The sequence below is a fragment of the Hippopotamus amphibius genome, chromosome X, assembly GCF_030028045.1.
Source record: "Hippopotamus amphibius kiboko isolate mHipAmp2 chromosome X, mHipAmp2.hap2, whole genome shotgun sequence".
Lineage (NCBI taxonomy): Eukaryota > Metazoa > Chordata > Mammalia > Artiodactyla > Hippopotamidae > Hippopotamus > Hippopotamus amphibius.
In genome coordinates this window covers 51,533,458-51,552,243 of record NC_080203.1, presented here as the reverse complement: position 1 = coordinate 51,552,243, position 18,786 = coordinate 51,533,458, and the positions used below count along the sequence as shown (strand labels likewise).

The following is an 18,786-nucleotide window of genomic DNA, read 5'->3' as shown; positions in this document are numbered from 1 at the left end:
GCATATTTCTCCTGAGTGAGTGTAATGGCTAGAAAAGAGTTTTTTAACCTACTAGAAAATGATTTAGTTTTCTTTATCATGCAGAATCACTTCCTAAGAAAATTGATTTGTATAGGTAGAAAAGGTATTCAAGAATACTTCTTCTCTTTTGCAGGCCACAGTATTACAAAATAATTGAGGAGTGTGTTTCACAGATAGTGCTACACTGCAGTGGTATGGACCCAGATTTCAAGTATAGACAAAGATTAGACATTGATTTCACTCATCTGATAGGTATGTGATATCATCCTCAGTGTCCTTTGATCATGTTTTACTCTCTTCTGTATAATACTTCTTAAGTGTAGCACTCTCACTAAACTTCCTCTATTAATATCTAGTAAGTCATTGTGTCCATGGGTATTATTTGCTGTAATTATTAATTATGATGATCACTAGAGTTCTGCCTGTGTGATTGGAAATACTAATCTATTTATTACATTTCAACACTCTTGAATTCAGTTTAAAATCAATGCCACACCAGAAAACATTATATTGGGGGTGAATGCCTTGCTTTTTAGAAACATGACTCTGAAATGAAATCCTTTGATTCAGTTTATGCTGATAGCTTTGTGGTTTTGCAGAAGTCACGTGTACAATAGGGTCTAATTAGTAATGGTACGTTATTAGTGTTCAGGTTTGAGAAAAGAAATATGGGCTGATTTCAGTAACTTAAGACCTTTTAATTCTGTTAAAGTAGATCAATTTATATTTTCATAGACCTTAGAGCTGGGAAGGAATTTGAGACGATCATGTTCATCTACTTGGATTGCTGAGGAAATGACCTTATATCATCTGAGACTGGTAGCTAGCTACACTTTATGGAACAATCTTTGAAGGATGTAGTGAAACCTTTCTTGTGAAATATACTATGCCATATGACCTTATGGTTAAGCAGTTTTACTTATACCTAATCAAAATCACTTGCTGAGGTTCAAGCATGAACTCATTTGTCTTACCGTCAAAGGGAGAAAACAACAGCTGTTGAATGCCAATTATATGTTATTCTTCACTCCATAGCACAGGGAAGACGCACAGTAATATTCAAAGATGAATTCCTTATTATTTATCATGTATTATTCTTATCTGATTGTAAAACTGATGCTCACTTATCATAGGCAATCTAGAGACTTATGTAAGTGACAAAATAAACCAGCAATCACACTTTTAAAGCTCTGTGCATTTCACCATTACTCACTTTTCAGCTCAGTACATCTTCTTATCTCCATCTTCATCTCCATCATCTCTTTCTCCCTGTGTCTCTCTTGCTCTCGCTCTCACTCTCTCTCCCTCATTCCTCTTCTATATATCTATATGCTGATTTTTCATGGAGCCTTATAGGAATTTTTAATATTAACCTTCAAAATGTGACTTTGAATGTCTGTATAATATTCCATTTTATAGAATATCATAATCACCTTGACCCGTCCTTTCTTCTTAAACATGCAGGTTGTTTTCAGGTTTTTACAATTATAAATGAATTTGCTGTGAACATTCTTTATATAAATATTTGGCTCCTTCTCAGTATTTGCTTAGGATTGATTCCTCTAAGTGAGCGTATGAGCTTTGAAAGGCCAAATGCTTTTCAGAAAGCTTGTGCCAATGTACCCTGCCCCTGCAATTAATGTGAATGCTGGCCTCACTGCATATTTTCCCTGAGCAATAAACTCAGTAGTTTATTTCATATTCGTTGAGAGAGTTATAAGGGACTGTTTCCAAATATTTGTATTGCCTTATAATCTATTATGGACCATAGTTGGCCCATATACGCTACTGTTGATTTTGGCTAGCTCATTCAGTGTTCAGTAAACATTTGTTTTGTGTACTGTGTGCCAGGTACTTAGCATTGTGTACCAGGTACTTAGCATTGTGTACCGTTAATCAAGAGCACTGGGCTGGGAAGACATGAAGGGGTCAGGTGAGAGAGGATAGTCAGTATCAAAAGCCCATTATGACCTCATCCACGTGTCATCTCTGTGATTGTGAACAAATCATTTAACTTCTCTAGGCTTCAGTTTCCTCAACTCTAAATTCACAAAAGTCAAATATATGTATGGTTCTTAATATTTTATACTCAGAGGTCTTGAGTTGCTGATGAAGGCTGTGAAACTTCATTTGAACACACACACACATACACACACACACACACACACACACACACAGAAATTAGCAGGTGCTTCAAGAACTTCTAGGAAATCTATGGGTCTCTATTTTAAGATCACCTGGACTTGAGGAGCCTAGAGTCTCTTCTGATTTCACAGGTCTGTAAGTCTAGTATTTTTTTTTTTATATAAATCAGATCATATCCTGGCCTAAATTTCTTCATTGCCTTCCCATTGAAATTTTAATCAAAATCACTACCTGCCATTGTGAGCACAGCACAGATCTGGCCCCTCTTTGATCTCATCATTTCCCAATTTCTTCCTTAGTTGCCCTGCTCCAGCCACACAGTTCTTTACAATGAAGAAAAAACTTTATTGTGGTATACTTGATTATAAGAAAAATGACCTATATTTAAAGTGTAAAGTTTGATAAATTTTGATATCTGTGTGTACATTTAAAACCATCATCACCGTCAAGATAATAAGCATCTCTGTCACCCACTAAAATTTCTGCATTCTTGTTTGTAGTCTCCTTCCCATGCCTCCCCACCTCTCCCCATCCTGAGACAATCACTGATCTGCTTTCTCTTAGTATAGACTAGGTTCATTTTCTAAAATTTTATGTAAATGGAAACACACAGCATGTACTCTCTTTGTTGGCTTTTTTCATTCAGCATGATTATTTTGAGATTCATTTGTGTTGTGGTATTGCATGTATCATTCGTTTTTATAACTGAGTGCTATTCCAGTATATGGATATACCACAATCTGTTTATACATTTACTTGTTGATGGACATTTGGGTTATTTCTAGGTTTTGGCTATTATAAATAAAGCTGCTGTGAATATTCACATACAAGTCTGGGTATAGACATATGCTTTCATTTCTTTAAGGTAAATAAATAGTTATAGGATGGCTAGGTATAGGTATGCAGAATAGACTGTGTATATAATAATGAGAATATTTCCCCAAAGAGGTTCTTCAGTTATTTATATTCTGGAGTGTTTGATTAGACTTGAGAATTTCGATGTTTGTTTTTTTATTTACATAATACTACATTGTGCCCCTGATCAGAAGTTGTTCAAGTGATATCTTTCTTTAGGAAGCCTGAGTTAAAGAATGTTATTGTATCTTCCCCTCTAGCCTTATTTTAAGGGTCATTTTGAGCCTTAATAATCTTAAGCATAGATTCTTTGGCACTTCTCCACCCATAATAAACTACAAAACATTTTTAAAGAGTTCTATAATTGTTAAAGTTGGTAAATAATAAAGTGGCAAAAAAAAGGGTGGTAAATAATGAAATACCTTTAAAATAATGATTGAGTCAAATATATTCTTAGATGCTTGGTTTAGTGCCTCAACAATACTATCATTGAATTCAGTTAATATACAAAAAAAAGAGAAAATCTGGTAGTTTATGTTTTATGTGTAATATAGGTCAATTTTCCTCTAACAGCAATTGACATAAAAATGATCGTCTGCGTAGTAGAATTATAGGTTGGCAGCCATCATTTGCCTAGTGATCCAATGCGATAATTTCTAATCATTTTTGGTCAATCTTAATAGATTCTTGTGTGAACAAGGCAAAAGTTGAAGAAAGTGAACAAAAAGCAGCAGAATTTTCAAAGAAGGTAAGGCTTATAAAATATTAGCCATAATTATTAAATGTAAAGTTTAATCACAGTACATATTCTACATTGTTTCCTTATGCAAGGCCTTATAAATGTTGTTTCAGTTATGTAGTTCTTTATGTTTCTGAATTCAGACACAACCACAGAATATTGATTTCTTTCCCGATAAGGTAAGATTGCTACTGTTCCATGCTCATCACCTTTAATCCATTATGGAAGAAAAACATTAACCATATTCTACTAAAGTGATAAATGAAATAAAATTAGGTTGCTGGAAGCATATAGTTAGAAATGATCAACCAAAACACATTCCCCCATTGCTTTCCTGCAGCTCTCACCTAACAATAGTTAGCTGCTTGGAGAACTGTGAGATGTTTAGCCAGTCTTATCTGTTATGTTCTTTAAATCAGTGCTATTGATAGCAACAGAATGATGCAATATTTTCTTTCTCTCTGCTTAGATTTATCTTCTTTGAATTTTGTAATTACCATTTTTAAAATGCTGCTGCTACTTCACGTAGGTAGGCTTGGTAGAATTTGAGGTTCCCCTTTCTTTGTGTAATACCTTATGTAAATGCCGACTTTATGAATATCTGAATTTTGTTTAGATCTCAGATAGTCTTTTCCTTGTTTCATGAAAGCATAGCTACAATTTTATGACCTTCTACCGAAAATTGCATTGTTTGGTTCTAGACCCTATAAAGTATTACTGTAGCATTTCTCTCCTGTTGGTAGCAGAAGAATTCAAGCCCAAGTCTAAAAGCTCTACAGTTTTGAGTCTTCTGACAGCAAAATAAAGTGCTTACATATCACTGTCTCTTCAAAGTTATGACTTACCTTGGAGATTAGATAATCACTTTAGCTATCACTCTAGAAATTATAGAGTATTACTGAAGTTACTTCAGGGCATCTGAAGAAAGTCTTTGCGCTTTCAGTTACTATAATAGATTGTAAGAACTTGAGCATAAAATGCTTGTCTGAAGCTGTCATTTTTATTGGTGGAAGGGAATGCACGCTCTTTGATTAATAGACCTTTATATTTCTAATATTCTTGTTTTAAGTAGCACATTTAAAATTCCCTTTGAAAATCTTAGGATCTCTAGTTTTTCTCTGGCACCGTGATTAGACACCACAAGACTGGAGCAAATTGTGATGATCTATCCAGTAAAAATTTCTGTAAGCATCTGTTATTGGAAAAGGAGTCCTGAAATAATAAAAAGAAATTTCAGTGTTTGATACTTTATTCTCCTCACCAACATTTAGAATGAAAACATGTAAGAGGCAGTATAAAGTAGTAAAAAAAAAAAAAAGAGGCAGCTAGAATGAGAAGCAGTAGTTGTAAGATCTGATCTCAGTGTTTCTGCTAATCAGCTGTGACTTTAAGTAAGCCACTTACTCTCCTTGGATCTTAATTTTTTTCATCATTAAAAGGAGAGAATAAGGTTAGCGGACTGGTAAGAAGTCTTTCAGCTCACGTATCTCGGGCTTCTCTGATTCCTGCTCTGTGGGTTTACAGATTAAGATTGTTTTAAATTACAAGCAGACACATTGTGTGCCTCTCCTCAAGTGTACTAATAAACCATTTGTAGAGCAAAATTGTAGTGTGCTTGTGTGGACAGCATGCTTGAGAAGCACACAGGAGAAGACAACTCTGGCAAGGAGGCTGCGAGTATAGAATCAGATCAATCTTAACACAGATAGTAGTGAAGTCGAAAAAGCTCCATCCTCTTAGTGACCTAGGAAACAAGGTCATTTGCTAACACTGAAGGATCTGGGTAGGTTTGAAATGTAAAGAAATTAGAAATGATTTGGAACAACCTCTGTGGGACAGCTTCCCAGGATTCAAGTAGAGGTGAATAAACGAATTAAGTAGTGTTGCAGGTTTGACTCAAACGCTATTATCCAGTTTGCTCTTCAGACTGGATCTGAATGGCATTTTATATTTTCCAAAGGTCAAATCTACTAGGAGGAGGAATATTTATTAACAGTGAACACACGTTTTTATTGTTCCACAAACGCTAAAGACAATTTTTGACAGTAAGATATATCACTTTTAAAAACATAAATACCATTGTTGGAATAATGTATAGACTTCTAAAATGATTTGAAGTGACAGTGACAATAAAGGGCAAATGTTCTATAGCTGGACCTGAGTGGTCTGCACTCAAAGTATGCAGGCTTATTTGGGTCAGAGACCTCAGTGAGGTAGGTGCTGGGCAGGAGGCAGTAAATGCATAGTCCCATTCCAGTGGCCGCTTAGGCTTAGCGCACTGTAATTTAACCTCTCATTTTTCCCTCTTATAACAGTTTATGCAAGTGTTTTGGTTAACCATCTGAATGAGAATGCCATGATGGCATATATCATTCTACTGTCACATTTTGTGGAGCGTCCCTTTTTGAATGCTAGACAGTTAAGATTGTAGTAAAAATAGTCTGATTTGTATTAATGCACATTTATTTGGGCATTCTGAAAGTGCAGCCTCTCTTCAAGATTAAATATAGTTTTAAAGATTTGAACTGCTTGATGCCTGCTTTTTAAGTTTCATTTCCTAATTAAAGAAACTTAAAAGTATAGGATGAAACATTAAAAAAACCTGATTAATTCTAAAACCTAACTTTGGATAACAAAAGAACAAAAATATCCATCATATAAGAAGAGAGCCTTCTTAGTCCACCCTTTTAAAATTTTGTTTTGTATTATTTTTTTTTCAGAAGTGGAAATGGGTTTGTTTACCTTAGGTTGGGGACATATTTCTTCTTTACTACCACCCCATCCTCACAGAGGCACTTAATTGCCATAAAAATAATCAACAGCTCTGATTTTCTGAGTGGCCTGGGAAATTTAAGAAGCAAAAGACACTCCACTTAATACATAATATCGTTTAAAGCTTTCTCAAAACTGTATTATCAAGTGTGCATTTATGGTCATTGCAGTTCGATGAAGAATTCACCGCTCGACAGGAAGCTCAAGCTGAGCTCCAAAAAAGAGAAGAAAAAATCAAAGAGCTTGAAACAGAAATCCAGCAACTTCGAACCCAGGTAATGAAACAAGATATAGACTTTGTGTCATATCACAGTGAATTCGATGGTAGAAAATTATCTTGTTAGATGGAAGGAAAACTGTGACCAGAAGCAGACTTTTTGGCAGTTTCCCATTTTACTTGAAATAACTACAGATTTGATTTTTCAGAACAATAAACCATTTTAATGTTTGGATGAAAATAAGGCATTCGTTGCACAAACTGCCCTAAATATTTTTGACGGAGTATATTACACAAGCAAAACTCTTTTTGGAGGTGAAATTTGCATGATGATTTGAAAAGTTGGATGCATAGTATTTCCTTTCAAAAGGAATGTGGAAATGCTCATTAATTTTAATGATCCTGAAGCTTTTTGAGATCTCTTTAAATCTCAACTACCATAATTTCAAAATCTATAAACTTTGTATTTCCGCCTACATTCCGTATGATGAAAACACCCCATATACACTTAAAGTCTGAATTATGGTGTCTAAATTTTAGAGCTGATTAAGTACTCTCAACACAACATGTTTTTTAAATGAATATAAAGAAACATGAAGTTAGTTCTTAGCATAGTAGATGCCCAGTAGGGTGTTTGTTGATTGACTAGTTCTATTTCTATCAGTCTCCTGAAGAGTGACTTCAGAACTCAACAGTGAACTCCATATTACCCACAGTGGCCTTTTCTTACCCTTAGCCTATTTCCCTTATCTGTAATATTTGATAATTTCTTTTCACTAAGTCTCTCTTCTTTGGTGTCATCTGACTTTGTTTTCTGCATCTCTCAGAACTCAGTTTCTCTTCGTTTTTATCCCCCAAATGATGACTTTCTCCAGTGTTCTGTCCTCTGCTCTTTTTTCTCTGTATGTCCTTGCACTCATATGCCATCAAGATCATAAATTCAAATATCACCTTTTAGTAGGTGTCAAGTCCTCTGGGTTTGTCATCTATTTCCAGCTCTTGATTAAATCTCCACATGGGCAGGTCCTGCTGCATGTTGAAATCAAACCCATTGTTTGTGGTCACTTCTCTTACCTCAAACCGGCTTGGTCTCCATTCTTATTTGTTTAAATTTTGCCACCAATATTATTTCCAGTTGTGAAGCTGGGGTTGTCTTGGCCTCTTCCCCACCCTGCCCCCTGACAGATTATTAAGCTGGTCCCTGTCTTATGTCAGTTCTTTCTCTTTTATCCCTTTGCATCAAAGCCCAGAACCCCCAGGGCCACTCTCTCATTCTGTCCTGCCTGGAATATTGCAATAGTTTCTGAACTTTCTGCCCTGCCTATAGTCTCTTCCTCTTCAAATTCATCCTTTATGTCAGTTGCAAATTAATCTTCTTAAAACACTGCCCTGGTTATTGTCACTCCAGGCTTTAATATGTTCAGTGGTTGCCTGTTGCATTCAGGATTAAAGAAGAAATCTCCTTACTGGGAATTTGAAGGCCTTCTATCCCGGGCTCCCTTATCTCCCCTTTGCAGCCTTGTCTCTGCTCCCCTAACTCCAGCCTCTGTTGCAGCTAAGTCACCTTCCCTCCTCCCTTCACATTTAGAATTTACTGTCTCCACACTTTTCCTCCTGCCAGCATTTCCCAGACATTAGTTACAGAGATGCTAATAGGTTTTTCATGAGGAAAGCATTCCGTAGTCCAGTAAATTTGGTACACTTGAAATTCTCCACTTGGAGATTCATCATTCTCATTAGCATACTAAAGGGTCTGAGATGGACTACATTGAAGAAACCTGTCTGACTCTTTTTCCTACAGCTTTCCCAAACTCATTTAGCCACAGAACCCTTTATCTCAGACTACCTATTAACATCTCCTGCAGAAGAGTTTGTTGATGGAACTTAGTTGAGAAATGCTGACTTAGGTTATTCTCTCTCAGAAACGCCCTCCCTTGCTCCCTTGCTCCCTTGCTCCTCTGTGCCAGTGAAACATCTCCTTTAAGGATCAGCTCAGTATAACATCCAAAGCTCCGTTTGGGAATTTCTTTGAACTTCTATATCACTTTTTTAGACCACTCATATCATATTTGGCTGTGTGCCTGCTTTATTCCTTCCCCAGCAGCGTGAGCACCTTGAGGACAATGTCTTTACTTCCTGTTCCTATTTTTATTAAAGTCCCCAAATGCACCTAGCACAGAGCCTTACCATTTAGTTGTGTGGTTTCTTATTTATTATTAACTGATCTGGAAAAGTGCGGAGTCACACTACTTTCTAGCGCACCCCAAATGTTGTCAGATAGTGAATGATTCATTTGCCGTATTAAATTCTCAGTACTCTATTGTGGTCTCACTTAATTGTTCCATTCCTAATTGTTCATAGGAGGGAAGAAAAGGGCTGATGTGATTTGATTTTAAAGGCTGGTGGCATTTGAGATTTTTATTAAATTTGTAACATATATATTTAACTTGAGTAAAAAGTCCTATTTTAAAGTAATAGCGTTTTGTGGTTACACAAGTTTTATATCATAAACATGATCTCATAGAGGCAAAATTTTATGTTTATAAACAAGTATTACTTTCATTTTGCCGTCGATTAATACAAAAAATGGGATACACATTTTACCTTTCAAATTATTAAATCCATTTATACACAAAACTTGGAGGGTAAATTACTAATTTATGGAAATTTTCAGAAGAATTATTTTAATTTTGCCCAGAATTTCTTTGATATCTCTATCAAAATTGGAAAAATCAGACTGTTTTCTCTAGTCTTGCTGCATTAAAAATAAAATGGAAAGAATTTGCATATTTTAATCCTATCCTTACTTATCTCAGGAGGGTATTGCATTCCAGGAGAGGATTGTCATTTAAGTGTATAAACACTTTAGTTGTATATATGTATATACACACATAAACATTCATATATGTGAATAAAATATTTGGACAATGTGCATTGAATATTAGGGGAAACATTTCTGTGATGCTGTTTACCTGTGATTGTTAATTTTTAACGTTTTTGTACATGGGTCAATCTTTTATTTTTTATTTTTTTTAAGAACTTTTATTGAGATACAGTTAACAGACAATAAACAGCATATATTTAGAGTGTACAATTTGGTGTCCCAATCTCCCAATTCATTCCCCCCCAACCCTCCCCGCTTTCCCCACTTGGTGTCCATGTGTTTGTTCTCTACACCTGTGTCTTTATATCTGCCTTGCATTTCCCCTTTCATAGTTGTTAGCATTTGCCTTATGTATGGAGGTGCTCCTATATTGGGTGCATATATATTTATAATTGTTATCTCCTCTTCTTGGGTGGATCCCTTGATCTTCATGTAATGTCCTTTCTTGTCTCTTGTAACATTTTTTATTTGAAAGTCTATTTTATCTGATATGAGTATTGCTACTCCAGCTTTCTTTTGATTTTCATTTGCATGGAATATCTTTTTCCATCCCCTCACTTTCCGTCTGTATGTGTCCCTAGGTCTGAAGTGGGTCTCTTGTAGACGGTATATATATGGGTCTTGTTTTTGTATCCATTCAGCTAGTCTGTGTCTTATGGTTGGTGCATTTAGTCCATTTACATTCAAGGTAATTGTTGATACATATGTTCCTATTACCATTTTCTTAATTGTTTTGTTGTTGTTTTTGTAGGTCCTTTTCTTCTCTTGTGATTCCCGCTTAGAGAAGTTCCTTTAGCATTTGTTGTAGGGCTGGTTTGGTGGTGCTGAATTCTCTTAGCTGTTGCTTGTCTGGAAAGCTTTTGATTTCTCCCTCGAATCTGAATGAGATCCTTGCTGGGTAGAGTATTCTTGGTTGTAGGTTCTTCCCTTTCATCACTTGAAATATATCATGCCACTCCCTTCTGGCTTGCAGAGTTTCTGCTGAGAAATCAGCTGTAAACCTGATGGGAGTTCCCTTGAATGTTATTTGTTGTTTTTCCCTTGTTGCTTTTAATAACTTTTCTCTGTCTTTAATTTTTGTCAATTTGACTACTATATGTTTTGGCGTGTTTCTCCTTGGGTTTATCCTGCCTGGGACTCTCTGCCCTTCCTGCACTTGGGTGGCTATTTCCTTTCCCATGTTAGGGAAGTTTTCAACTATAATCTCTTCCAGTATTTTCTCAGGTCCTTTTCTCTCTCTTGTCTCCTTCTAGGACCCCTATAATGCGAATGTTGGTGCATTTAACATTGTTCCAGAGGTCTCTTAGGCTGTCTTCAGTTCTTTTCATTCTTTTTTCTTTATTCTTTTCCGCATCAGTGATGATCACCATTCTGTCTTCCAGGTCACTTATTCGCCCTTCTGCCTCAGTGAATCTGCTATTGGTTCCTTCTAGTGCATTTTTCATTTCAGTTATGGTGTTGCATATCTCTGTTTGTTTGCTCTTTAATTCTTCTAGGTCTTTGGTAAACTTTTCGATCTTTGCATCCAGTCTTTTTTCAAAGTTCTGGATCATCTTCACTATCGTTATTCTGAATTCTTTTTCTGGAAGGGTTCCTATCTCCTCTTCATTTAGTTGTTTTTCTGGGGTTTTATCCTGTCCCTTCATCTGGTACAAAGTCCTCTGCTTTTTCATTTTCTCTATCTTTCTGTGGCTGTGGTTTTCAGTTCCACAAGATGAAATACTGCTGATACTGCTTGATACTGCTGTCTGCCCTCTTGTCTGGGTCAATCTTTTAAATTGATTGTTTCAAAAATAGGCTTCCACTTATTTATTATGTAAAGATATTTCTGAGTTTGTTTAGTTCAGTTAAGTAGTCCATGGAGGAAATTTATGTTAGTAAAGATTAGAAGAGTTTCTCCCCAAATAAAAATAACACTATACCAAGAAATCTTAATAGTTTTAAACTTTTCATTCAGTTAATCTAATGTATCTCAATTACAGAACATATATGTTCATTTGTAGGAGTTTCTTGGGACTGTTTATAATTAACAAATTCACCTTCACATTCATTTTGCAAAGTGAACTGTTGTGATCAGTAATGGTTTAAAGAAACAGGTCCAGATGAATAATTGACAAAGTGGGCAATATGGAATGCGATGATCTCCATCAGCTGTCATGCATCATTATTAGAGAATGAGCTTGAAGTTCCTTTCTGGTGGGAGAAATGAATTACAATCTCCTCATACTGTAATCTGTAATTAATTCCCCTTAAGGCAACTGACACCCATTCATTAGGAGCTAATCTGTTGTAGTGGAAAGAGGACTGGATTAGATAGGAGAAGAACCACATGTAAATCTTAATCACATTTCAGACTGTGTGACCTTTGGTTAGTCCTTGAACTTCCTTGCAGTTACAGTTTCCTCATCTATAAGTGGTGAGATAAAGGTGAGATAAAAATACCCAACCTGGGGACTTCCCTGGTGGTGCAATGGTTAAGAATCCACCTGCCAATGCAGGGGACACGGGTTTGATCTCTGGGCTGGGAAGATCCCACATGCTGCAGAGCAACTAAGCCTGCGTGCCACAGCTACTGAGCCTGTGCTCTAGAGCCCGTGAGCCACAGTTACTGAAGCCTGTGAGCCACGACTACCGAAGACCGCGAGCCTAGACCCCGTGCTCAGCAACAAGAGAAGCCGCCGCAATGAGAAGCCTGCGCACCACAACTAGAGAAAGCCTGCATGCAGCAACGAAGACCCAATGCAGCGAATAAATAAATTTAAAAAAAAGCACCCAACCTACATTATGGGCTTTATAATAAGGATGAAAAGAAATAATAGATGTAAAAACATTGATAAACCTGTATTATTATGCAAATGGCTGTTACTTAGCATTAATTCTTGGTATTAGAAGACAGCTAAGTTACTGGTGTTATGAGATAGACTCTTTGTGTAAAGCTAATTGGCCCCAAAGGAATTAAATCAATTATTTTGTATTAATCATCCCGTATTCATACCAACTAGTCTAACAGGCCCAAGCCATATACAGCACTTCTTCTTTGCATATATTTATAATGAAAGGTAAGTTGTCACTATTTTGGAGGAGTGTTTAACAGAATCTTTGAGCACACCAACTTTCCTAACCTTAGTATATGAGCAGAGTTAGTCATTATCCAGGGTTTATGATGCTTATCAAAAATCTATGCAAGTCTTTTTCATGTACTCTTCAATTCTTAGATGTTGCTAAATTAGATAAGTCTTAAACAACCCAACTGCAGATGTCAACTGATACGTTTTCTTTGCTACTATCCTTTACTGTGAGCATTTAAATACACGTTGGGTTATTTTATATTTCAGGGACCTGGACTCTCAGGTTCATCAGGAATCCCAGGTGCTTCTCTAACACCTCCATTGCCAGGTGCTGGGCCACTCCCACCCCCACCTCCACCAGCGCCACCTCTACCTGGAGCAGGTCCCCCTCCTCCTCCACCTCCTTTACCTGGAATACCACCACCACCGCCTTTGCTTGGGGGACCTCCTCCACCACCTCCCCTTGGAGGAGTTCCTCCTCCTCCTCCGGGAACAGCATTTGATCTGCCATATGGAATGAAGCAGAAAAAAATATATAAACCTGAGGTGCCCATGAAGAGGATCAATTGGTCAAAGGTAATACTATGACTATAGTTTTTTGCTTTGTCTGGTCATAGTTGCTCATTAATATGTGAATGACGGTATTGCTACTTATAAGTATGATATAATAATTGAGAACATGACTGCTGATTCTTTCGCTTTCGCTTGTGAGCTCACCATCCTATGTTCATCTTTCACAGCAACTCCACAATCAACTTGAAATTAACGTAGAAGGCAAAAGGAAAATCAAAGTGAAAGTGGCTTTAGAGGATATGAAAAATAATTTTGATTCTTTTACCATTGCTAACTAATTGCCATAACATTCTTAAATATAATCTTTTTGTTAAGGAGCCTTTTTATTTTATTGTTCTTAAAAAAAATTTTTTTTTTTAGTTTTAAACTTTCAGATAATGTGGAATCACTGACAGTATTCAGTAGAGGTGTAAACTTTTTTTGGTTTGTTTTGTTTTATATGATGTGTGAAAGATTTTTCTTTTGAATGTTCTTTTGGTTTATTATTATCAAATACATGTTTTATAAAGAGCTTATTAAGATTGACACAGTCCCCATTCACTGGGAACTAATCTAATGAAAATACAATTACCCAGGCTACCACTTGGGGAAATGTCTATTCCAAGAGCATACTTACAGTGATATCTGACAGTATCTACATATTAAACTTGTTTGACCAGAATAATGGTGAAATCAGTTTTAAAGTGAAGTATATACTTACGCTTTGCTGCTAAGACTAAATGAGGTATAAATGTTTTTGGAAGGTAGTTATTTTCTGTTAAGCACAATCGACCAAACTATAGGACGCAGGAGCTGCTGGCCCAGTTATGTGTGTGTGTAAATGTAATGATATGTTAATTTAGCAATTAAGCATACAGTGTCATGGCACTTACATATCACAAAGCATCACGATATGTACTGGAAAATGCACAGTTCTAATATTGGGTTTCAGTATAGTGACTGAGAGCACAGTTCTGCAGAGCTACCCTGCCTCGGTTTGAAAACCATCTTTGCCATTTACTAGCTTGGGCAGCCACTCAGACTTCCTGGGGCTCAGTTTCCTCATCTTTAACATGGAGATAATAACAGGGCCTGCTTCAAACGATTATTGTGAGGATTATATGAGATGAGTTAATGTGTGAAATCACTTAAAAGAGTACCGGACACATTGTAGGATGTATGTAATCGTCAGCTCTTCTGGTTGTTGTCTGCAGCCATGGGAAATTTACTTTTCTGAATCTCAGTTTCCCCATTTTTAAAAATCCAGGAGCAAGAAGAAGGTATGTAAGTTGGGGGGAGGGATTTACTAAATTATTTTTAGGATTCCTTCCAGTAGAAGATTTTTTAAAATGTAATCTGCTCCATGGCCTATTGCTGTCATGTATTTTTCTGCACACCAATAGAAGTCTGTGACTTTCCCAACGAATGTTTACTTAAAAAGTGTTGTTTTGATGGATCCTAAAATTGATTTAGTAGGCAGTTGAATAAAGGTCATGTCGTTCAACCATGGTGAAAGTGAATTCTTTGAAAAATCAAATATGAAGTAATAATTTAGAAACTTATCTTTGTTATTTTTGTTTCAGATTGATCCCAAAGAATTGTCTGAGAACTGTTTCTGGTTGAAAGTTAAAGAGGACAAGTTTGAAAATCCAGATCTCTTTGCAAAATTGGCACTGAATTTTGCTACCCAGATGAAAGGTATATTTTATTTTTAATATAAAGTTCTTGTTCTGATATGTTGAATTCAGTGCTTTGCTAAAAATTTCTAGTAATGTGTACATGTATAATATTTTGGGCAGAGTCCAAACGTAATTAGATTGACATATTAACTATATTTTACCTAGCAAATAAAGAAGAATAGCTTTTTTCTTTTTAAATTTATTTTGCATAAATGTTATTATTCAACTGAAAATGTGGGTTTTATTTTTATTGTTTAATATGCAACTTATACTCGTCTATTATAAAGTTATCATTTTTACTGAGAAGCAGAGGAGATGAATCTGTTGATTCACCGTGTAAGAGAAGATAATGTAACAGAATACTAATGACTAAAGTTTTCATGAAATTGGAATAACATTGGTGCCATGGTGCTTATATAGCCTTACATTTGTAGTAATCCGTTTGGTTTATTTGGAAATTTGATAGTGTTTTTTTTATAAGCAATAATATCAAAATCTGGTACCTAATTAAGTATATTTTACTGATTTGATATTTGGCTGCCTTCTTTATGATTAGATCCTTAGTCTCAGGAATTTCACACATAATTTTGGTACTATATAGGTAACTTCTCAATCTCATAATTAATCATTGTGGTTTGTGAATTTTTGCTATTTTATTTTAACATTACTGTTTTACTAATTATTGCAGAATTGGTAACTTAAGCATAAGAGTTTTTTCAGCCTGAGTGAGTCTTCACAGCTACGAAATTGATATATTCCACACGCCTATGCCCTTGGAATTAGCACCGTTACCATTCATTTGTTTGATTTGTCACAACACGCCCTAGAATGTGAGGATGTGAATTTTGAAAGATTCAGAGAGAGAGAGGTGAAAATTATTCCTTTTCAGCCCTTCTAGCTTATCTTGCTCGCTGGAAGGGCTTGTGTTGTGTTTGTTCCTTGTAGATTGAAGCTCACACACACACAGAAATCTGGGGTGATTAGAGTATTCTGAAGAATTTTGGCATTTGAAAAAATTCCTGCCATTAAAGTCTTTTTTTTCCCCTTCTTATTTGCTCTAGTAGACTTCACATTTAAAGGGTTATTCGAGGGCTTCCTAGGTGGCGCAGTGGTTAAGAATCTGCCTGCCAATGCAGAGGTCACGGGTTCGATCCCAGCTCCAGGAAGATCCCACATGCCGCGGAGCAACTAAGCCCGTGTGCCAAAAAAAAAAAAAAAAAAAAAAAAAAAAAAAAAAAAAAAAAAATAAAGGGTTATTCGAGGACTCCAGAAATTACTATTTATTGTAATCATTTTTTTAAATTGAAAAAGTAAAACATGCTTATATCAAGGTATTAATAATAATAATAAAAAGATGCATGGTAAGCATATCCCTTTAATCCCAGTCTTATGGCTTCTTCCCCAGAGAAAACCACTCTTACTGATTTCTCACATTGCCTCCTAGAAATCATCTATGCCTCTAGAACCATATGTGTATATATTATTTTTTGCTTTTTACTTCTTTCTGTTTTCACTTTATATACTTGGATATTATTCCATAGTAATTTATGTTTATCTACTGTGTTCTTTTTGCACACTGCATAGAATTCTGTGGTGTGGGCCTATCTGAATATATTTAACCAGTCCCTATTTGGATATTTAGATTATTTCCAGTCTTTTGCTATTTCAAGCAATGCTGCAGTGAACGTGTATCTACATATACCTTTGTGCACATAGGATATATCTGTAGGATAAATTTTAGGAGTAAAATTCCTGGATAAAATGCTGTCTGCATTTATAGTTTTGATAGATATTACCAAATATCCTTCCAAAGACTTTGTGTCCATTTGTAGTGTTACATCTAAAATATGTATGAGTAACTGTTTCCCTACAACCTTTGCCCATCTCAGAGGTGAAATGTTAAATCATCTGTGGTATAATTTTTACTTCTTAAATTAGAAGTGAAGTTGAGTAGCTTTTCTTCTATTCAAAGACAATTTAAACGTCTTTTTCTGTGAACTTCTTCCAGTTATTTGCACATTTTGTACTGAGCATTTGTTCTTTTACTTATTGATGTATTTGTATTGAGTCCCATAAAAATTATAGGTTTCATAAAATTTTAGAGTCACTCTGGACCTTAGAAGTGATTAAGCCAAACTCTATTTTACAAATGAAGAAAGTGAAGTTGGAGACATGACAGTTAGTAGAAAATCTACTAGAGTTTCTCAAGGTAGTGTGGTAGAGTGGGAAAAGCCCAGAGGAAATGGAGTCACACATACTTGTATTTCAGCTGTGATGCGAGTAACTTCTGAGACTGATTTTCTCATCTATAAAATGAGAAAGGCTAATGTTTAACTAGTAGTGTGAGACTTAAATTAGGTTATACATTTAAAGTACCCAGCATGGTGCTTGATAGAGCAGGCAGTCAATAAATATCAATTTCCCTTTCCCTTTCATTTAACATGATGGGGTGTTTGTGTGTGTGTGTGTGTGTGTTGTTTTAGTTACTGACACTTAATACAATTGTTAATTCAGCAAGAGAATTTCCTGCTCTCCTGAGCAGCACTTGGTAAAGCCAGTCAGAGTAGAAGCCATTCTTACTCTGGCTGCTAAAATGTAATCAAAGCAAAGTAAAACCAAACAAAAGTCATGTAAAGACTCTCATGTACTCACTGCTGAGAATTCTGCATTTCCATTCCTCTTAACTCTGATTCTCTGAATTTTCTCTGTGATACTACTATTACTTCTACTTTCCTAATTTTGAATATTTGAGGCCAAATCAGGTCAGGAGCACCTTTCAGTACCATTACTTTTACTAAGATTTATTTCTGAAGGGACATTTAAAGCATCAGTCAGGGGAACAGTTAAGCATCAATAGCATATTCCATAACATAGCCAAAACAAGTCTGACTGATATAAACTTCCATTTATTTTAATAACTGTTGATTGATCTTAACTCTAACAGCTGAAGTTCCTTGTCACTTGCAGTGCCTTGATTCATAATTTGGTCAATAGATGGCTGGATCAGTAAGAAATCAGCTGGAGGCTCCAGGGAACTCAAACCCCACTGCCCTGGCTTTCCTAGCTCCAGGGCACCACTTTTTTCCCTATTCTGCTGCTGTTTGCCACTTACGCAGCTGTATTCTGGAAGGAGCAACATACTCATTGTTTCGGAGACCTATTTCCAAAGCTCTTAGATCCAGTGTTCCAAGACCTCTGAGAATTTCCTCCTCCTGCAAGGGGTTTGGAGAGCTCACGTCTCTGTTCTAAGTGCGTTGTAAAGCAGTACTGGTCTGTGTTTCAAAAAAATGTTTCACTTAGGAGTCTAAAGTTGCTTCAGATTGCTAAATAGAAAGAAGTTTTAAAATAGGCTAGTTCTGATACCTATCATATTTAAATGTGTAAATGTTTAATATGGGAAAGTACCATCAAATTATGCTTTCTATTTGAATCACTTATTCTTAGAGTTGTAGAAAAAGTTATTTTAAATTTCCTGTTATAATCCAAATTATTTCTATCTTAAGAGAGAGTGGATCTTTCATTTCATTTAATTTATATTTATTGGGTACCCACTATGTGCAAGGTCTTATACTAAATAGGAGGGAGGTAAATGAATAAGCTCTTGTCTTTGTACCAGGGAACTCATCTAGTGAGGGAGAAAGAGATATACTCCATTTAGTCATTTTTTATTAAATATTAGCCTAGATATTTTTAAAAAGCCAAAGGAGCGCAAAATGGAAATAGTTAATTTTGACTAGGGCATATTGAGATCCCAGAGGGGGTATAATTTGAGCTGGGCCTTGAAATTTAAGCAAAATTTTGATAGGGGGGAAAGGAAAGAAGGCATCCTAGGCAGAGAATATTGTTAGCAAAAT

At 35.9% G+C, this 18,786-nt stretch overlaps 1 protein-coding gene across 4 annotated transcripts in view; it reads left to right on the top strand.

Moving 5' to 3' along the window:
* Window positions 1-18,786, top strand: part of DIAPH2 (diaphanous related formin 2) — an 824,692-nt gene that overhangs the window by 252,718 nt on the left and 553,188 nt on the right. For all 4 annotated transcript variants that reach the window (XM_057717321.1, XM_057717320.1, XM_057717322.1 and 1 more), the window contains 5 exons: window positions 155-273; window positions 3,705-3,769; window positions 6,703-6,807; window positions 12,969-13,277; window positions 14,837-14,951. In XM_057717321.1, coding sequence (XP_057573304.1) covers window positions 155-273; window positions 3,705-3,769; window positions 6,703-6,807; window positions 12,969-13,277; window positions 14,837-14,951 — 713 coding nt within the window. The remainder of the gene's footprint in view (window positions 1-154; window positions 274-3,704; window positions 3,770-6,702; window positions 6,808-12,968; window positions 13,278-14,836; window positions 14,952-18,786) is intronic.